General features: G+C 44.0%; 1 protein-coding gene across 1 annotated transcript in view; it reads left to right on the forward strand.

Annotated features, from left to right (window-relative positions):
- The first annotated feature begins 417 nt into the window (after positions 1 to 417).
- JAZF1 (JAZF zinc finger 1) overlaps positions 418 to 17,151 on the forward strand; it is a 336,302-nt gene continuing 319,568 nt past the window's right edge. Inside the window, exon 1 of the mRNA XM_072783660.1 lies at positions 418 to 785. Coding sequence (XP_072639761.1) covers positions 671 to 785 — 115 coding nt within the window. The 5' untranslated portion in view covers positions 418 to 670. The remainder of the gene's footprint in view (positions 786 to 17,151) is intronic.

Genomic DNA, 17,151 nt, shown 5'->3' on the forward strand with positions numbered 1-17,151 from the left:
TAAGGTGCACACAATCACCTTTCCTGGGTCCCCTGTGAATGTCAGTGTCACACCTAGACAGGTGGCCAAGTGCAAACAAATGTCCCCGAGTGGTGCCCGGGTGACTCCCGGAGTTCTCAGGGCGGGATGCGCGTGTAATGAATAGATGTGTATGTATCACGAGTGTCATAGACAAGCGAGGGAGCTCCAAGCAGCTCGCATGTATCGCCAACTGTGGAGGGCAGGCCGAGGGGGATAAAGTTGGTGGCAGGAGCTCGCAGGTGAGGCCTCGGTCCGGGAGCCGCGGTCGGGGCCGCACAGCTGTTGCCGCGCGCCCTGGTCCCTCCTCCCAGCTGCGGCGGCCTCCCCGCCCGCGCCCGCGCCCGCGCCCGCCCCCGCCCCCGCGCTCCCGCCGCCGCCGCCGCCGCCGCCGCCGCCGCCGCCCTCGCCCTCCGCCTCCCGCCTCCCGCCGCTCCCGGTCTCTCCTCGCTCTCCGCCGCCGCGCCGGCCCCTCTCCCTCCGTCCCGCTCTCTCCGCTCCCCTCACCCCGCCTCTCTCCCCCTCCCCCAGCCCCTCCTCTCCTCACCCCACCCTGCCTCCCTCCCTCCTCCCTCCTCCTCCTCCTCCCTCCCTCCGCCCGCCGGCCCGGCGCTCGCAGAGCCGACACCAGGGGGGCTCTCGATGTAGCACCATGACAGGCATCGCCGCCGCCTCCTTCTTCTCCAATACCTGCCGATTCGGGGGCTGCGGACTCCACTTCCCCACCCTGGCCGACCTCATCGAGCACATCGAGGACAACCACATCGGTAAACGGCCCGGGGGTGGGCGGGGGTGCCCGGCGCGCGGAAACTCCTGCCCAGGCGAGAACCCCAGAATGGCCAGGGGCGGCGGGGAGGGAGGGCGTGTGCGGGCGCGGGGCGCGGGGCGCGGGGTGCGGGGGCGCCCGGAGGTGCGGGGCCGGCGGCCGGCGGGGCTGGGGGGTCCCGGGGGGCGTGCGCGCCGGCGGCGGCCAAGTGGTGGGAGCGGGGCTGCGCGGCGGCGGGGGCGGCGGGGGCGGCGGGGGGCTGCGGCGGGGCGGGGGCGCGGGGCGCGGGGCGCAGGGCGCGGCGGCCGGGCGCCGGGCGGGGGCGCGGAGTTAGTTGGCCCGGGGGGCGGGGGCGGGGGCGGGGGTCGGGGGTAGGGGGCGGGGGGGCGGGCGCTGCACGCCGCCCGCTGCTTCCGCCCGGGCTCGAGCTGTCAGGGCTCGGCGGCGGCTGCAGCGGCCGGGAGGTGGGAGCGGGGCGGGGGGCGGGGGTGGCTCCACCGCGGCAGCCATTCCGCTTCCTCCTCCCGCCGCCGCCGCCACTGCGTCCTGTCAGCGCGGGTTGCTAGGTGTGGTGCGTCGGGAGGGGGCGGGAGCCCGGGCCGCGGGCGGAGGACGCGGCTGCAGCCCCGTCTCCCCGCGCCGCGGGCTCGCTGGGCGCGGCGGGGGACGCCGGCCTGGGCAGCCGGGCACCCGCGCACCCTCCCCGGCCTGGCGCGGACGCCGGGGCGCGGCGGGCGGAGGTCCCGGGGGCGCCCGCGGGCCGCGCCCAACGCCCCGGGCCGGGCGTCCGCGGAGGCCCCCGCGGCTGTGTCTGCTGGAGAGCGATCCCCGGGGGCGGGGGCGGGGGCCGGGGCCGGGCATCCAGAGGCGCCCCGCTCGGAGATTTGCCTTTCAAATGGTGCTAGGCCCGAGGGGCGCCGGCTGCGCCCGGGAGCGGCGGCGGCGGCCTGCGCGGAGCCCGGGGCGCGGGGGACTCGCGGGCCGCGGGGGAGGGGCGCCGCCGCCTTCTCGCCCGGCCCGGGACCCCCCCCCGCCCCGCCCCGCCCCGCTCCGCCCCGCCCCGCCCCGCCCGGGGCAGGGGGGCTTTCAACAAGTCCCTGAATTCGCTCGAGTCCCGGCACGCATTTACAGACTCCTCCTACCCGGAGTCCCTGCGAGGGGAGAGGGGTCGGGCTCCGCTGGCTCCGGCGGTCCAGCCACCTGCAGAAGGTGTGGCTGGCGCCCCCGAGTCGACTGTGCGGGCTGCAAGGTGCGGGGGCCGCGCGGTGCCCCATCGGGCCCGTCCGATCCCGAGGACCTGTAGATTAACCCCAGAAATTCATTCCCAAACGAATGCTGGGGAATTCATCCATGTGGATGCAACTCACGTTTCTGCAAAGTTGTGAGAATAAATCACGACTGCTGTGTATTTATGCAGGAATAAAATGAGGCCGAGCCTCCTGCCCCTTTGCTTAGGATAATGCTTTCTCTTTGCACACAGTGGGTGCCTAATAAGCGTTGATTGCTAGTTTAGCATAGGATAATGAAGGGCGGGGGCATCCGGAATGGGAAGGAATCATTGAAAATGTCTACCGAATGCCTTTCAACTGATAATCCTGATGAGTAAATTGTCCAGGTTTTGAGACCTAAAAAGTTTTAAGACGTCCGTACCCTCCATCTCCTCTGATAGAGGTGTGAGGGAAAACGAGGCAAGTTTTGGTCGTCTTGAAAGCAGGAATTTAATGGAGTAACAAATTTGCTGATTCATATCATCATTGAATAGCTGGAACCGAAGGTACTTACAGGATAAATCAGATTTTTCATGATGGGCAGTTTGAAGTAATACTAAAACCCCCGTAATGCAAAGCTCCAATGGAAATTTTGTCAGTTCAAGTTCCTTTCCTTTCAATAATAAATAGAAAATAATAAATACAAGCAAATAAATATGTCATTATATAAATATATAAATAAATAATGTTTCCCGACTTTGAGAGGGCTGCTATTGCATACCTCATTATTCACTTTCACTAAGAGTTACTTCAGGATAAACTATAATTAATGTAAGGTGAGTTCATAGTTTTTCCACATTGCCTGCCTACTTGGATGGGTGGTTAAAAGAAAATATCAGTTATATTTATTAAAATGTGTTAAAGGCAGTTATCCTTCTTGAGGATTTAGTTTGTAATCAATTAGATGATTTTAAATGGTTGGTGGTTCGAAAGAGCTTTTTAAGCTCGCAGGAATTGTCTTTAGCATTGGGTAAACATTTTTAAAGAGGGTTAAAGGTTCTGTAAATTTTCTGAAACTCAGCTTTTAAGTAATGGTCATCCCCAAAGGGCTACTCTTTTCTCTTAATTAAAATATTGAAGAATTAAGTTTATAACAATAGTTATGACTTCGGCACACTGTGTGGCAAGGCTAACAATGACTGTACTTTGGAATTAGTTTAAAACCAGCCAGCTTTATGGAAAATAAATGCTAAAATGGACAAGCACTTGAAATTCCCAGAGTGAAGAGACGAACTTAAAACTATTGAGCGCCTCTGCTGAGCAGAGGCCCTTTGCTTTTTAAAGATAGCCCCGAATGCACAAATAAGAATTGACCTCAAGAAGAGTAAAAACATCCTGATTAGTAGGCAGTGACACATAAATAAACTTGCTGAGGGGCATATGAGTGCAGATATATCAGACCAAGCATTTAGTGAAAGTTCTTTATGTGTGTTGTTAAGCGGTATTTATTGTTTGTGGTTCAGTCTGTAAAGTTTTGGAGGCAGATGGTTATTTTTCAGGTGTCCGTGTTATTGAGTGACCACATTAAAAAGGTGCATGCAAGGACCACTGAAAGATTTATTTTAATATTATCTTTGATTTTTTTCACAGAGCTTGTTATTTAGCAATCATAAAAGTATTAGAAATAATGCTTAGGTGGAAGTTCCATCTTGAGGACCATTCTGAGTTATTGCAACTTAACCACTAGTCAAAATCCTTAAGCCAGCAGTGACATGAAGGTCTGTGGGACTATGGCCTGTTTCTTGCTTGACAGATTTTTCAAGGCCTTTGGTGTGCAAGGCCCATAGTTTTCATTATAATTGTAAAGCTTAGTGCAGATTAATTAAGAACATCAAGTGGCAAATAGCTGCTGTCTGTTCTGTTAAAATGTGCATTTAGCTGTTTTTTACCTGTACCCATAGGAACAAGGATTTGGGGCTGTGGAGCCAAGGGAAGTGTGATTTTTTTTTTTTTACCCCTATTCTCTGTCTTTGCTCACTTCCTCCTAGAAGAGCACAGCACTTGCATTTCCGTGTTGGTCCTTGCCTTTCTTCTCTGGTCTAGTACTGGAGCACCTGTCTCCATGTACAACCCTGGTATCCCAGCTGAAGCCGTCCCCTCAACTTGAATTACCTAGAAATCCCATAGCCCTGCAATTGTGAAGTGTTTCTCAGTCAGCTTTGCTCTCCATTCATTCATAGCCCAGCTCCGTTTCCTGGAGACGGGAAAAGCTGATCAAGATTTGTTTGCTTCTTACTGTGAGTAGATACTTGAGTTTGTAGAAACACTCTTGACATGCACATCCTAGATAGGTAAAGCTAAACTGGTAACTAGGCATCACAGAAACACCAAGGGCACTAAATTTAGCACTGAAGGTCAATGTCACAGACTCATGAAATGCCTGCTCTGTCTGTGCATCTCAGTGCTGGGAAATCTTTTTTGGCTTTTGGTCTCAGAAAGGGAAGGATTCCTGGTAGATTTGATTGTCTGGTACATTTGTAAAAGTACCTCTGCTTATTAAGTTTATTTATGTAATAATACATATTTAAATACATATTTATCTGTTTTGTGCTAGGCATAGTTCTAGGCCCTTGGTATTTTTTGGTGAACAAAGATCCCAACTTTGGAGAATTTATGTTCTAGTGGTGGGAGATAGTAAATAATCACCATAAAAATAAATAGGATATTGAAAGGTGGTTATGGAAATAGATTAGAGCAAGGCTAAGGTGGATTGAGAGGAGGAAGTGTTACAATTTTTAATTGGTTGATCAGGGTATGGTCACTAATCCAAAGAAGCTAATCCAAAGGTGATCCAAAACTTTCACAGAAGGAAGTTATCCATAAGGACATACAGGGAACATCAGGATCCAGGTAGAGGGAACAGACAGCACAAAGGCCTGGAGGCAGACCACACCTCTTAAACTGAAACAGAGAATCTGACCTAATTCAGTTATTCTTGTGATGGTACTGAACTAAAAGGTCATATAGAACATTCCACAGATGTTGGGAGCCTCAGCTTTGCTATCATTGTCTCAGATTTTCCTGTAGAGGCCACGTTAGGAGATGAAATATTGTTGACCTACTATCTTGCAGTAGCTAAGACTTGGGTTTTGTTTTGCTTTTTGTTTTAAAATATTTTATTTATTTATTCATGAGAGACACAGAGAGCAGAGACACAGGCAGAGAGAGAAGCAGGCTCCCTGCGGGGAGCCCAATGGGGGGACTTGATCCCACTATCCTGGGATCACAACCTGAGCCAAAGGCAGACACTCAACCACTTAGCCACCCGGATGCCCCGATTTGGTGGTTTTTGACCTTGAACGTCAGCAGGTTTCTTGTGAGTTTCTATTCCTTAGTTTCCTCATTTCCAAAACCAAGGTGATAAATCCATGCAGCTTCATTTCAGAGGGTAGGTTTGTAAACCACCTAATTAGTAAAGATCAAATTCCCTGGGAAGAAAAGTAAGGTAGTTACTGTACTGCCAATAATGTAGAATTTGGCTCTAACAATAGTTTAGTAAATATTTGCATTATCTTCTTAAAGTAGCACCATAGTGTGCTAAATAGATGGCTATATATATAATAAGTAGCAGGTCCTTTTTATTCCCACTTTATAGGTGAGCAAACGGAGGCATAGAAAGGTTATCAAACTTGCTTTAAGTTTGGCCATGGCTGGCCAACTGTGGACTGGAATTTGGATTTCAGACTGGTAGCAGAGCTGGGCCTATGCCAAATTGCCAAATGAGTGATGAACTCTACTCTTCCTCTAGACACAATTGGTCTGTATTTCCACCTTCAGAAAGTAGCTCTGAGCTCTTGAAGTGAGGATCACCTGAGAGGCAGCATAGTGAACACAGCATGTTTGGGTTTGAATATACACCTCGGATAATTGCCGGTCATTTGACCAGGGACAAATGGCGTAACAACACTGTGCCTCAGTTTCTGCCTCTGTACAATGAGGATGGTAATAGCACCTCCCCCATGCAGTGGCTAGGAGGATTAAGTGAGCTAATAAGTGTAAAGTACTCAATTACAGTACAATCACCCAATTTATTGCCATTTTGTGTATTTACCTAATAAGTATGTTTGCTATGAAACATGAAATGTCTCCTGCTATGAAAGTCTACAGTAGAGGTTAACAGAATGTGTGTTGTGTCCATCTACCGCTATGTGAAACCATCAGGCCCTTCCCAGGAAAGGTTGAGAATAGGAAATGAGAAACCCTTCTGCAGCATTGGGGTTGCAGACTCTGGTCACTTTCTGTTCTCTGTGGCCACAGGTACTTCAGATGCTGGCGGAGGCCTTTGCCACTGTGGACTGGAAAGTGGTGTCAGGGCCAGTGGCTTCCAACATGGCCTTTCCTGGTAGCCTGTATTTATTTGGAAAAACCCAGGATTAGAAAGAAGCACTGTGCTTTGAGCTTGTGGGCACATTCTTTATGAGGACATTTCCTGTGGGGAGAAGGAATGACTGAATGAGTAAATGAATGAATGAAAGGCTTGTCACTGCCTGCCCAGCTCTTTGCCTGCACCCTGTGGCTTGCCGGCAAGATGCCCTGCTGCTCCCTCCCACGGTTCACAAGAAGGGCCCAGGTACACAGCCACGCGAGGTTTCAAGTGCATGTGTGTGTGTGAGTGCATGTACAGACCATCCACGATGTGGGGGAACCCGAAATCTAAAACTTCGTAGCCTTCTCCAAAACAGTTTTCCATTTAGCCAGTTCTCAGCCGTAAACAGTCCTGTCCCCCTTTATGGAACATTGCTGGTGAACGTTCTGTCTCATAGATTTCACAAGCCTCTGATTTTTTTTTTCTTGTGATAGTGTCCATGTTTTCTGATGTGTGACTGAGATGCACAGACAGAAAAACTGCCTGCAACTGACTGACTGGGTTGGCCAAAGCCTCCATATTTGGAAAATAGCTTCCTTTAGATGGCTTGTACTTTGGAGACCTCTCCCACCGTGACAATACTAGAGATGCAAACTGATGGGCTGTTTGCAGGAAGCCTGATTCTTCCCCACTGATGACAGTGAAGAAGCCTCAAGGCTGGAGCAGGCTGGTGACACTTGATGAGAGGGCCTTTCCTAGCATTGTCTCGAAGCCAGAGGCCTTGTGTTTTAGACTGAGATCTGAGAGACAGGACAATGCTATCAACCCCCTTAAATATCCTCCCTTTTTTCCTGGCTTTTGCTTTTAGAACAAGAACCGTACCCCACATTTCTTTACATTTCTCTCCCTCCATCCCATCCTTACTCCTGCCTGCAGATTTTGACTGTGCTGACATGGACTGGATGCTTCTGAACTTGCTGGATTTAAAAGAACACATTTTGTTTCATGATGAAGTAATACATTTGTTCCATGTTGATCTTGCTCAAGTGTTGAATAGCACATGTTGTTTATTTAAAATCTGAAAATCAGAAACTGCAAATGTCAGAAATTTATTGAATGTTTGTTTGGAAATGAGCAAGCCTTTCAATTGTAAGATGCTAAATCGATTTAAAGAAAATTCTCTCTTCCCCCTTGCACTAAATGCTGCAATGTTGCAGTGGTTTTCACCTATTATTTATTTATTTTTTAAAGGCCAGCTGCAAGCAGGGACTGCATTAATGGATGTTCTCTTTGAGGATGAAGTCTTCCCAGTAGCTCTCTCTCCACTCTGGCAGGAGTCAAAGCGACTGTTCTTGGGTCACTAACTCCAGACTCTCTGTCCAGCATTGATAGTCTCCTAATGGCAGAGTGGCCCTTGCCTGGTTCAGCCGCTGGCCTCCCAAAGAAAGCCCTGTTCATTGTCTGCCAGGCTATAATGGTGACTTTCTTCTGAGATGGACCTCTTTGAAGGGACAAGATCCAGATGCCATGTTCTAATTATTAACATGGCACATCTCACTGTTTTGTTTTTTTTTTTTGGTATTATATAGAGAATTAATATATAGATAACTACAGATAAATGACATATACAGTATATAAAATACATATGTGTGTATAATACATATCTAAATAATCTATTTTTACATGTATGAATATCTCTACACCCACATGGATATATGTGTGTACATATATGTGTGTGTGTGTATTTATATGTGTGTTTATAATACATATATACATTTATATCTTTACTTACTCTGTGTCCCCACTGAGCAGGGAGCCTGATGTAGGACTCTATCCCAGGACCCTGGGATCATGACCTGAGAAAAGGACAGACCCTTAACTGAATGAACCACCCGGTGCCCCTACCATACACATTTTTGAGTGTTTACTATATGCTAGTTCTTAAGACACTACTTCCTTGTTTCCAAGGAATTGAAATGTATTTGGAAAGATCAGATATATACAGACTGAGATAAATGATGAGTAATAGAGACCATAGAGGCAGATTTATTGTGAAGCTAATGAAGCTCAAGCCCTGAGGCCCCACACTTGTATAATCCATGTTTCACCATTGATGAATACTCGCCTAGGACCCACAGAGTCCTTTCCAAGGTCCTGGAGGAGCCCTAGCAGTATGTGCAGTCCTGTGTTCTTAAGATCATAACGTGTTGTAAAATTTGAAAAAGCAAGATTAACAGCAGTTGGCTAACAGTTTTCTTTTCTACTCTGACTTCCCTTCTGTATCATATCTCTTTGAGTTCAGTGACTTGGGAGTTGAGAGTATTTTTGAGATATAGCTAGGGAGAAGTTGAATTTGGGACATACTTAGTTTGGGTTTAGTGGTATACATTTCTATGATTCATGTCATTTCTGTGTCTGAGTTATTCATAGCCATCCAAATATGGGAATCACTTCCCAGGAACACCTGTCCACTGTGCTGGCTCACCTGGGGCCCTTACACAAAGGGGTGGGGCTGAGGTGGTATTGTAGTATAAATGTGTACTATATCTATCAGTAGGAATTAGTTTGAAATGTATGGAAGAAGCTAGTCTGGAAAATTCTTTTGTTTGTTAAATGTGTAAAATTCTAAGTAGGGAGTTCAGTTCTTATCTAAGTTACCACGGAAGTTCCTTCTGTTAGGAATATACTCAGTAATGCAATATAACATGTAATATATAATATCACATATTATATATTATGTTATTTATATATTATAAAATTATATATAATTATATACAATACAATGTGAGATATTAGTATACATTTATAAATGCACTATTGTTTTTCATAGAAATTCTGCTTTTAAGTTTCTTGCTCATTTGATACAAGTGTGTGTGTATCAACAACAAAAAATATTGGCAACAAAGTGGTTAATGAATGTCTTTATGTTGATAAAGAATATCTGAAGTCAGTCAAGTCTTTCATTTACAAGAAAGCTTGAAAATGCCCTGAATTCTTGTGGTTCATATATAAAAGAAAGTTAATAAAGGTGTTTACAAGTTTGCCAGTGATCCTAAAAACGTATACGGCTTTACCAAAAAGGAGCTGTGAGGCTAAAAGTAACTTTTCTGAATTATCAATAATTAAAAATAAGTACTGATCACCCACACTTGGGGAAAGACTGATTTATGTTTGCACCTTATAGAAAATTATATTAATAAAAATCATTGTCATATGAGAAGTAACCAAAGAATATGAAGCCCAAAAGAAGTATTTATAGCAGTGTATCAGGTGGTTAATTCACATACTGGTTTCTTATTCTGGATATTGATTTTGTGATGTTTTGGTAATGTTAGCTTTTAAAATTTTGTATTTTGTTGTGATTTCTTAATCTAAATAAATGATAATTGTTGTAATCATTTTGTATTTGTAACTTTTTTTTTTTTTTCCCATATAAAGTCTAAAGCTGCAGGCCTCACAAAACATGGATCCATTTCTTGGTACCAGTTAGGGAGTCACTACCTTGTGCTAGAGATTGTATTAACCAATTTTCATACAATATTTAATTCACCCTCATTTTAGTCTATGAAATAAACATTACCCTATCCTAGAAGTACTTCCAGTTTGGAGTTAAATATACTACTATAGTAGTTAAATACATTATCTAGTGAAATATGAACCAGAATGTTTATTTTGGTAAGGTTATAAAACAGAAATTTTTTCCTTCAGAACAAAAAGCCTCTCTTACCTCAGAAAATAGCATTATTATCATTGGCCCTTCCATGTTTGTCCTGTGGCACCTGCTCACCATACTTCCATGTAATCACTTGTATACTTTGCCTCCCACCAAAGTACAGCCCCTTCCTGGAGGATGGGCCTGGTCATGTTCATAGCCTCTTCCTCAAGAAATGTTTTCAGAAATGAAATGAAAATAAAAATTGAGAAATGCTTTGGATGTTGAGAACAGTAAGTTCCAAGGTAACTTTGGGTGGTGAAAAACATCTTTGAAGCTAATCTTCTTTGGAAGTGTGTATGTATATATATGAGGAATAATATGTTTATGTGCTCAGATGTATATATGTATGGCAGACACAAATAACAGTTATGCAGCTGGCCCAGGGGGTTTATATTAAGGGAATTTGAAGAAGACTTTCTTTTTTTTAGGGAGATATGAAAAAGAAATCCATGTCTTTATTTTCACAGTTGGGAATTGAACTTGTTTAGGCTTGTTCCATGTTGAGGATATTATAAAGCTTAAGTTAAATGATTTCTTGCCTTACCTACCATATGTGGTTGCCTAGAACATTCTAGGACTTAATGCTAGGACAAAAGCATATGTTGCTTCCTCTTCCCCTTTTTCCTGGGGCAGTTTGGTATAAAGGAGGCTGGGGGCTGGGGTCAGGAGAAGCTTGGACTGTGAAGCAGGACAGAACCAGATTTTTTTTTTAAGATTTTATTTATTCATGAAAAAGAGAGAGAGAGACAGAGAGAGAGAGAGGCAGGCAAAGACACAGGCAAAGGGAGAAGCAGGCTCCATGCAGGGAGCATGATGTGGGACTCGATCCCGGGTCCCCAGGGTCACACCCTGGGCAGAAGGCGGCACCAAACCGCTGAGCTATCTGGCTGCCCCAGAACCAGCTTTTTTTAAAAAAAAATTATTTACTTATTCATGAGAGACACAGAGGCAGAGGGAGAGGCAGGCTCTGTGCAGGGAGCCCAGTACAGGACTCCATCCCAGGAACCTGGGCTCACGCCGTGAACCGAAAGCAGACGCTCAACCACTGAGCCACCCAGGTGCCCCCAGAACTGGATTTTGAATCTTGAATCCAACTACCTTTTAGCTTTTTTAATTTGGACAGTTCTGACAGTCTTCTTGTTTGTATAGAATAGTAACAACAGCTACTGTTTATTAAGCACCTACTAGTGAGGTACAGGCAAATTGCTTTTTATGCATTGCTTAAGAATGCCACATTTGTCCCATTTGACATGAGACATAGGCTAAGACATAGAGCAAATAATGTAGCTTATAGTACACAGCCAGTAAAATGCTCAGGGAAGTAGGCTTTGCTCTCAAGTGTCCTCCTGTGCCTTAGTACCTGCTTATACAGCCTTAGTTGTGCCCCAGTACAAGATATTTACATTTTAATAAAAGGCTCTTGTATGCCTGAGTGTTACTCATACAGAAGAAACGTTGGATTTCCAAAGGCAGCAATTTGGATTGTTGGGGAGATACTTTGATGTGTTCTGGTAGAAATAGAAATGTTTACAAGGGCACTGGGCTGGCTCAGTCAGTTAAGCGCCTTTTGGATTTGGCTCAGGTCATGATCTCATGGTCATGAGATCGAGCCCCATTTCAGGCTCTGTGCTGAGCTGAGCTTTGGGATTGTCTCTCTTCTCCTTCTGCTGCTCCCTGCCCTCCCTCCCCCACCCTGCACATGCACATGCTCTCTCTCTCTCTCAAAAAAAAAAAAAAAAAAAAAAAAAAAAGAAAGAAAGGAAGGAAAGAATGAAAGAAAGAAAAAATAGAAATGTTTCCAGACTACTGAAGAAGAGGTTTATGGTGATTGGGAGGGTCCATGAACATCCATCATCAATAACAGCAATGGAAAGAATAATTTGGCAGTTTTAAAGTGGTTGTAATTATCGAATTGTCTAAAGGTGCTAACTAGTTTTCCCTCCCTCCCGGATACTTAATTATCTGGGGATGGGAGACTCACCTCACGCTATCCCACACAAACTTCTCTTTTACTTTAGATTTCCAAATGAAAGTATTAGCATTATGTTTAGGTATGGTAATTAGAAAATTTGTTTGGACCAATGATAACTACCAGGACCCAGCTATAAGCAGTGTGACTGAAGAGCTGAAACCCGGACACTTCCCTAGTGTCCTTCATAGAAAGAGCATTTTTCAGGTCATAATACTTCATCACCAAGCCTTAAACAACTGGTGCAGGAGCACATCTGGACTTAAATTGAAGCACCATTTTTCTTACCTAAATCATTCAGCAAGAGTCTCTTGAATGCTAATTCAGCTGTCTGATTGTCAGTACAGGGTGTAATTATATAAGTAATGGCAAAAGCAGAGAAATCTGTAAAGACATTTGTACAGCTTACCATTAAGTAAACTGAACACCATGGTAAGAAGCATCAATGAGCATAAATTATTAAGCCCATGCTTCTTCAAGTATCAAACATCAAATGAAGGAAATGGGGTATTGAAGTTTCTTCATAAGCTAAGTACATATTACAGAAAGCCTTTACCCCAGAAATTCTAGATGAACTTCTCTAGGCCTCTCCTTTCTTCAGTTAATCTTACTTTATTGAGCCCACTGACAGGCCGGTGGACTGTGAACTAAAATTCTTCTTCAGGGCTCAGCAGATATTTCACAGGCATTTCATAGGCTCCAAGCAATCTATGGACAGTTTCAATTTTAAATCTGTACTGAGTAGATCTTTTGATAGGATATTTCTGACATTAGACATCTGGAGTTTGGCACCAACTCATTGGTTGACAGTGTATGCTTTAAATAATGTCTCAATGGTCTGCCTGAGTTGGAAACTCCCTTTTGTATGTTGGCCTCACTTCAGCCCTGAGCACTTTCAGCGGCCCACACCAAAATATCTGTTGTTTAAAGGGAACACCAGACAAGAAATTTGGTTAAGAGACATTAGATGTACATTTCACATCAGATGTTAGAATAAATAATATTTTGTCAAACCTGTAAAGATAATGGTACCTTAAGTACCATTTAATGTAATAAATATTGTAAAGTAATGAGGATTATTCTTATCTGTGGCTTGTGGCAGTCAGTCTTATTGATTTATAGGTCCCTGTATGGCAGTAGCTGACAACATGAGTTGTCATCAGAATCGCATGGGGGAGCCTGGAAAAGAGTAGGGTTACCTGGCTCCACCCCCAGAATTTATGATGTGATTGACCTGGGGTGGTCTGGGTCCAAGCACCTGTCAACGTTGATGCTAATTTGTTGTCAAAGTTGGGAACCCATTGGTTTACACTAATGGAATAACTAGTGGTGCAAAGATTATGGATTTTTTTTAAAAAGGGAATAATGCTTTTAAAAGTGTGTGACCTTTTTTTGGGTTTCAGTTCTGTAGGTGTTGTTTTTAGTTTTACTGGAGGCAAGTGTTCAGTGTAGAACAGTTTTGAAGATGTGATACTATCTCAGGTATGCACTCAGAGCAGAAATGCCCAAACTGGGAAACCTCTTTCCTAAACTTCTCAAAGTTGATGTACTCAGGATACAGTGTTTGTTTGTTAAAGATTTTATTTATTTATTCATGAGAGAGAGAGGCAGAGACATAGGCAGAGGGCGAAGCAGGCTCCCTGTGGGGAGCCCAATGTGGGACTTGATCCTGAGACCTCGGGATCACACCCTGAGCCGAAGGCAGATGGTCAACCACTGAGCCACCCAGGTGCCCCAGTGTTTTGAATGAAATGACCATATTCATTCGATGTAATTGGGAGTGCTGGGGACTCTGGCAAACCAGAAAGAGACCTTGCTTTGCTTACAAAGGCAGCTGCTACTCACCTGCAGTCCAGTGTTATTAGGTTTGGAGTATAGGCATCTGTTAGCATATCCTTGTCCTTATTTGGGAGAGAGAAGCTAGGAACTAAGATTTTTACATAAAATCTAGCTTATAATTTTGTTTTGTTTTTAAATTTCCACTTCTTTTCAGGAAATGATTAACTGTTTTTTTAAAATGAAAACTTTGTGATTTCAAACTCTTCCTTTATACAAAATTCTAAAAAATGAGCCTTAATCCTAAAAATATATTAGGATCATTATTGGGTACATTTTCTTCTGCTGAGGAAAAGAAACAGGACCATCCTGCAAGTGTTCTTCGTGGCAAATAGGTGATTTCGAACAGATGGATTTGAGCACTGTATCACTGAAAAGTCAGAAGGAAACTTCAAGGTGATCTAGTCGAACTAGCTAATTCCATAGAAGAGGCCAAGGAGGTTAAAGTCATGAATGGGTAAGAGTGCTTGGCCAAGAGGAGCAGAGAGAGCCACAGTAGAACAGGGATCCAGCCTGTGGCTGTTGGAGCCAACTTACCTCACTTGGGATCCTGGCTTTGTTCCTTCTGTCGAGTTTATAACCTCTCTGTGCCCCCTCCTTTTTTTTCATCTCTAAAATGGGAATACTAGTATGTATCTCAAGGTTTTGTGAGACACCATATTTATTTGGTGTGTTGGCTTTTGGAACTCTGGTGAATTCTGAAGGGAAGAAAGCTTTCCAGTGGGGCCCCCTTCATTGCCTTCTGGAGGAAGCTGTGTGGGAGGCTTTCCTGTGGAGTGAGTAGCTGTACTGCCCTGAACCCTGCTGGCTGTGTGACCTTGGCCAATGTTATTTAACTCATCTGGACCTCAACTTCTGTCAGATGAAGATAGTATTTATCTCAGAGTGTTCTTATGAGAATTAAATACAAACATGCATATGAGGGGCCTGGCGGCTAAGGAAGCATCCTGTAAATATTAACGCTAATATTGTTGTACCATCTTCCTGTATCCGTGATGATGCCGCCAGTGCCACATTCCGCAGATTCTTGTCCTCTTTATGTTTCCATAATATGATGGAAGAAGAAGAATCAACATAACATTACACATTTCTGTTTTTTGTTAAGCATTTTTACTTTGAGATATTTGATGAAATTTGATTTTGCTGGTAAGAGTTTTGGTTTGTATTTGTATAAGTCATACTGAGTGGTCATAGGAATCCATGAGCTGTTAAAACATTCCACACGCAAATTCTTGCTGTTTCAAAATATACCAGCCTTAATTTAGTATTGTTTATCCAGATTTAAGTTTTTGAGATGTTAGATCATGTGATTAGAAAAATGACTTCCATATTTGATAAATACAATTTTCCATTTGGGATAAAAGGCATTTTAAGAGTCTAGAGAGGTTTATTAAACTATATAAACAGAAAACATAATTTTTTCACGTTGTACCAAGTAAGCAATGGAAAGACAGGAGATGACTTTGTATGTATTGTTTGTAAAGATTTATTGTGAATCATTCGAAAGGATTTGTGGGGCTTTTATATAGCAGTCCAAAAATATGCCTATAGGAACCTAACCAGATGCCATGCTCTCCTGGTTAAGTGGCTGTGCATCTCTTTAATAACAGTCCTTGAAATGTCACATACTCAAATGCTGGGAGCTTCTCTGGGAAGTTCCAGACTAGGCCTTGTTTTAGAAGGTCGAGTGGCAATAGTTGAGTTGTGTACTGATTGCAGAGAATATTGAACTTCTTTGTTTCTAAATGGTATTTGACAATGACTGAAATCATTTTCAGTCCTACAGAATATGCTGCCAGTGGTTTTCCCCCTTTAAGAGTGTGCTGAGATCTGATAGAGTTCACCAGCTGGTCCAGGCTTCTGGGACTTATCTGTAGTTGAATAAGAAAAGAGTTTTCAACTCTATCATTCAGGGTTCCTTTAGTTATTTTCTTTCTCCCTCCCTGTGGATTTTATGCATTGAAAGATTTTTTTTTTTTCTGACAATCTGATTTAATAAGTAAATGCTTTCTTTTTCTGTTTTTTTTTTCTTCCATGAAGCAATTTCTAAGACTCCCCTTTATATATTTAGTAAATATTTATTGAGTGCAAACTATGCAGACACTGTCCAGGAGCTGGGGTACTGTAGTGAACCATACAGAATCTGTGCTCAGGGAGCAGTAAGAAAAAACACAAATCCATAAGATAACTTCAGAGTCATAAGGTGAGGATGGGAAGACATGTTGAGAGGCCTATTTGAGAGGTTTGGGATGGCCTCTGAGAGGAAGGCATCTCTGAAGGGACCTGAACAAAGTAGGGGCATGAAGGAGCCATTTGGGTCTCAGAGGGAAGAGTGTTCCAGGCAGAAGGACCAGCAAGGACAAAGGGTCAGAGCAAGAGTGTCTGGTGTGTTTGAGGACCAGCAACAAGGCTGGCTGGTGTAGTGGGAGGAGATGGAGAAAGGAGGAAGTGGTAGGGGACAGAATGGGAGCCACCATCAGGGCCTCCACATGAAGACCTGTCAGCCAGAGTCACCAAATGGAGTTAAAATAATTCCAGCCACGGGGAGCCTGGCTTGTACAGTCTTGGAATATGTGACTCTTGATCTTGGGGGGGTGAGTTCAAGCCCCACATTGGGGGTAGATTGTACTTAAAATTTTAAAAATCTTTAAAAAATTAATTCCAGCCTCAATAATGATGTAAGATGTTGTACAGGTTTATTATGGTTATAGTTTCCACTATACTTTCTGTAACATTTAGGTCACTCAGGGACTCCATTACTTCCTGCAAAGCTCCTTAGGGATCTGAGAAATTAACCAGCTCTAGATTTCTTCAAATCCAGTTCACTTTTTGTTCAATCCTAATATTTCAAAATCTATACTGAAATATAAATTTTTGACTAATATAATTCATGAAGCATTTGCTATTTTATTTTGGAGTGGAAGTGAAAACAAGGATTATCAATAATCATGATATGTTAGACAATAATGTTTGGTACAGTTCCTAAACTCTGGTCACCTATAGATTTCTTTAAAAATATTTTTCAGTAGCTTCATGAAATCTTGCATAGATTTTAGTGATGGGGGTATTGGCAGAATTGTTGGTGAGGGTAAGCTATGGGGAGAAGAGAGGAGAGGATGATCTTGGCAATAGTAACTTAAAACATATTCACAGAAGGGCAGAAAGGTTACTGAGGGAGATTATAGGGACCATGAGCCTAAAGGTATTATTTCACCATCAGTACCTTTTCTATTCTGAAATTTTAGTATTTTATAGGTCTCTTCCATGAAAAAT

The sequence above is a fragment of the Canis lupus genome, chromosome 18, assembly GCF_048164855.1.
Source record: "Canis lupus baileyi chromosome 18, mCanLup2.hap1, whole genome shotgun sequence".
NCBI classification, from domain to species: domain Eukaryota; kingdom Metazoa; phylum Chordata; class Mammalia; order Carnivora; family Canidae; genus Canis; species Canis lupus.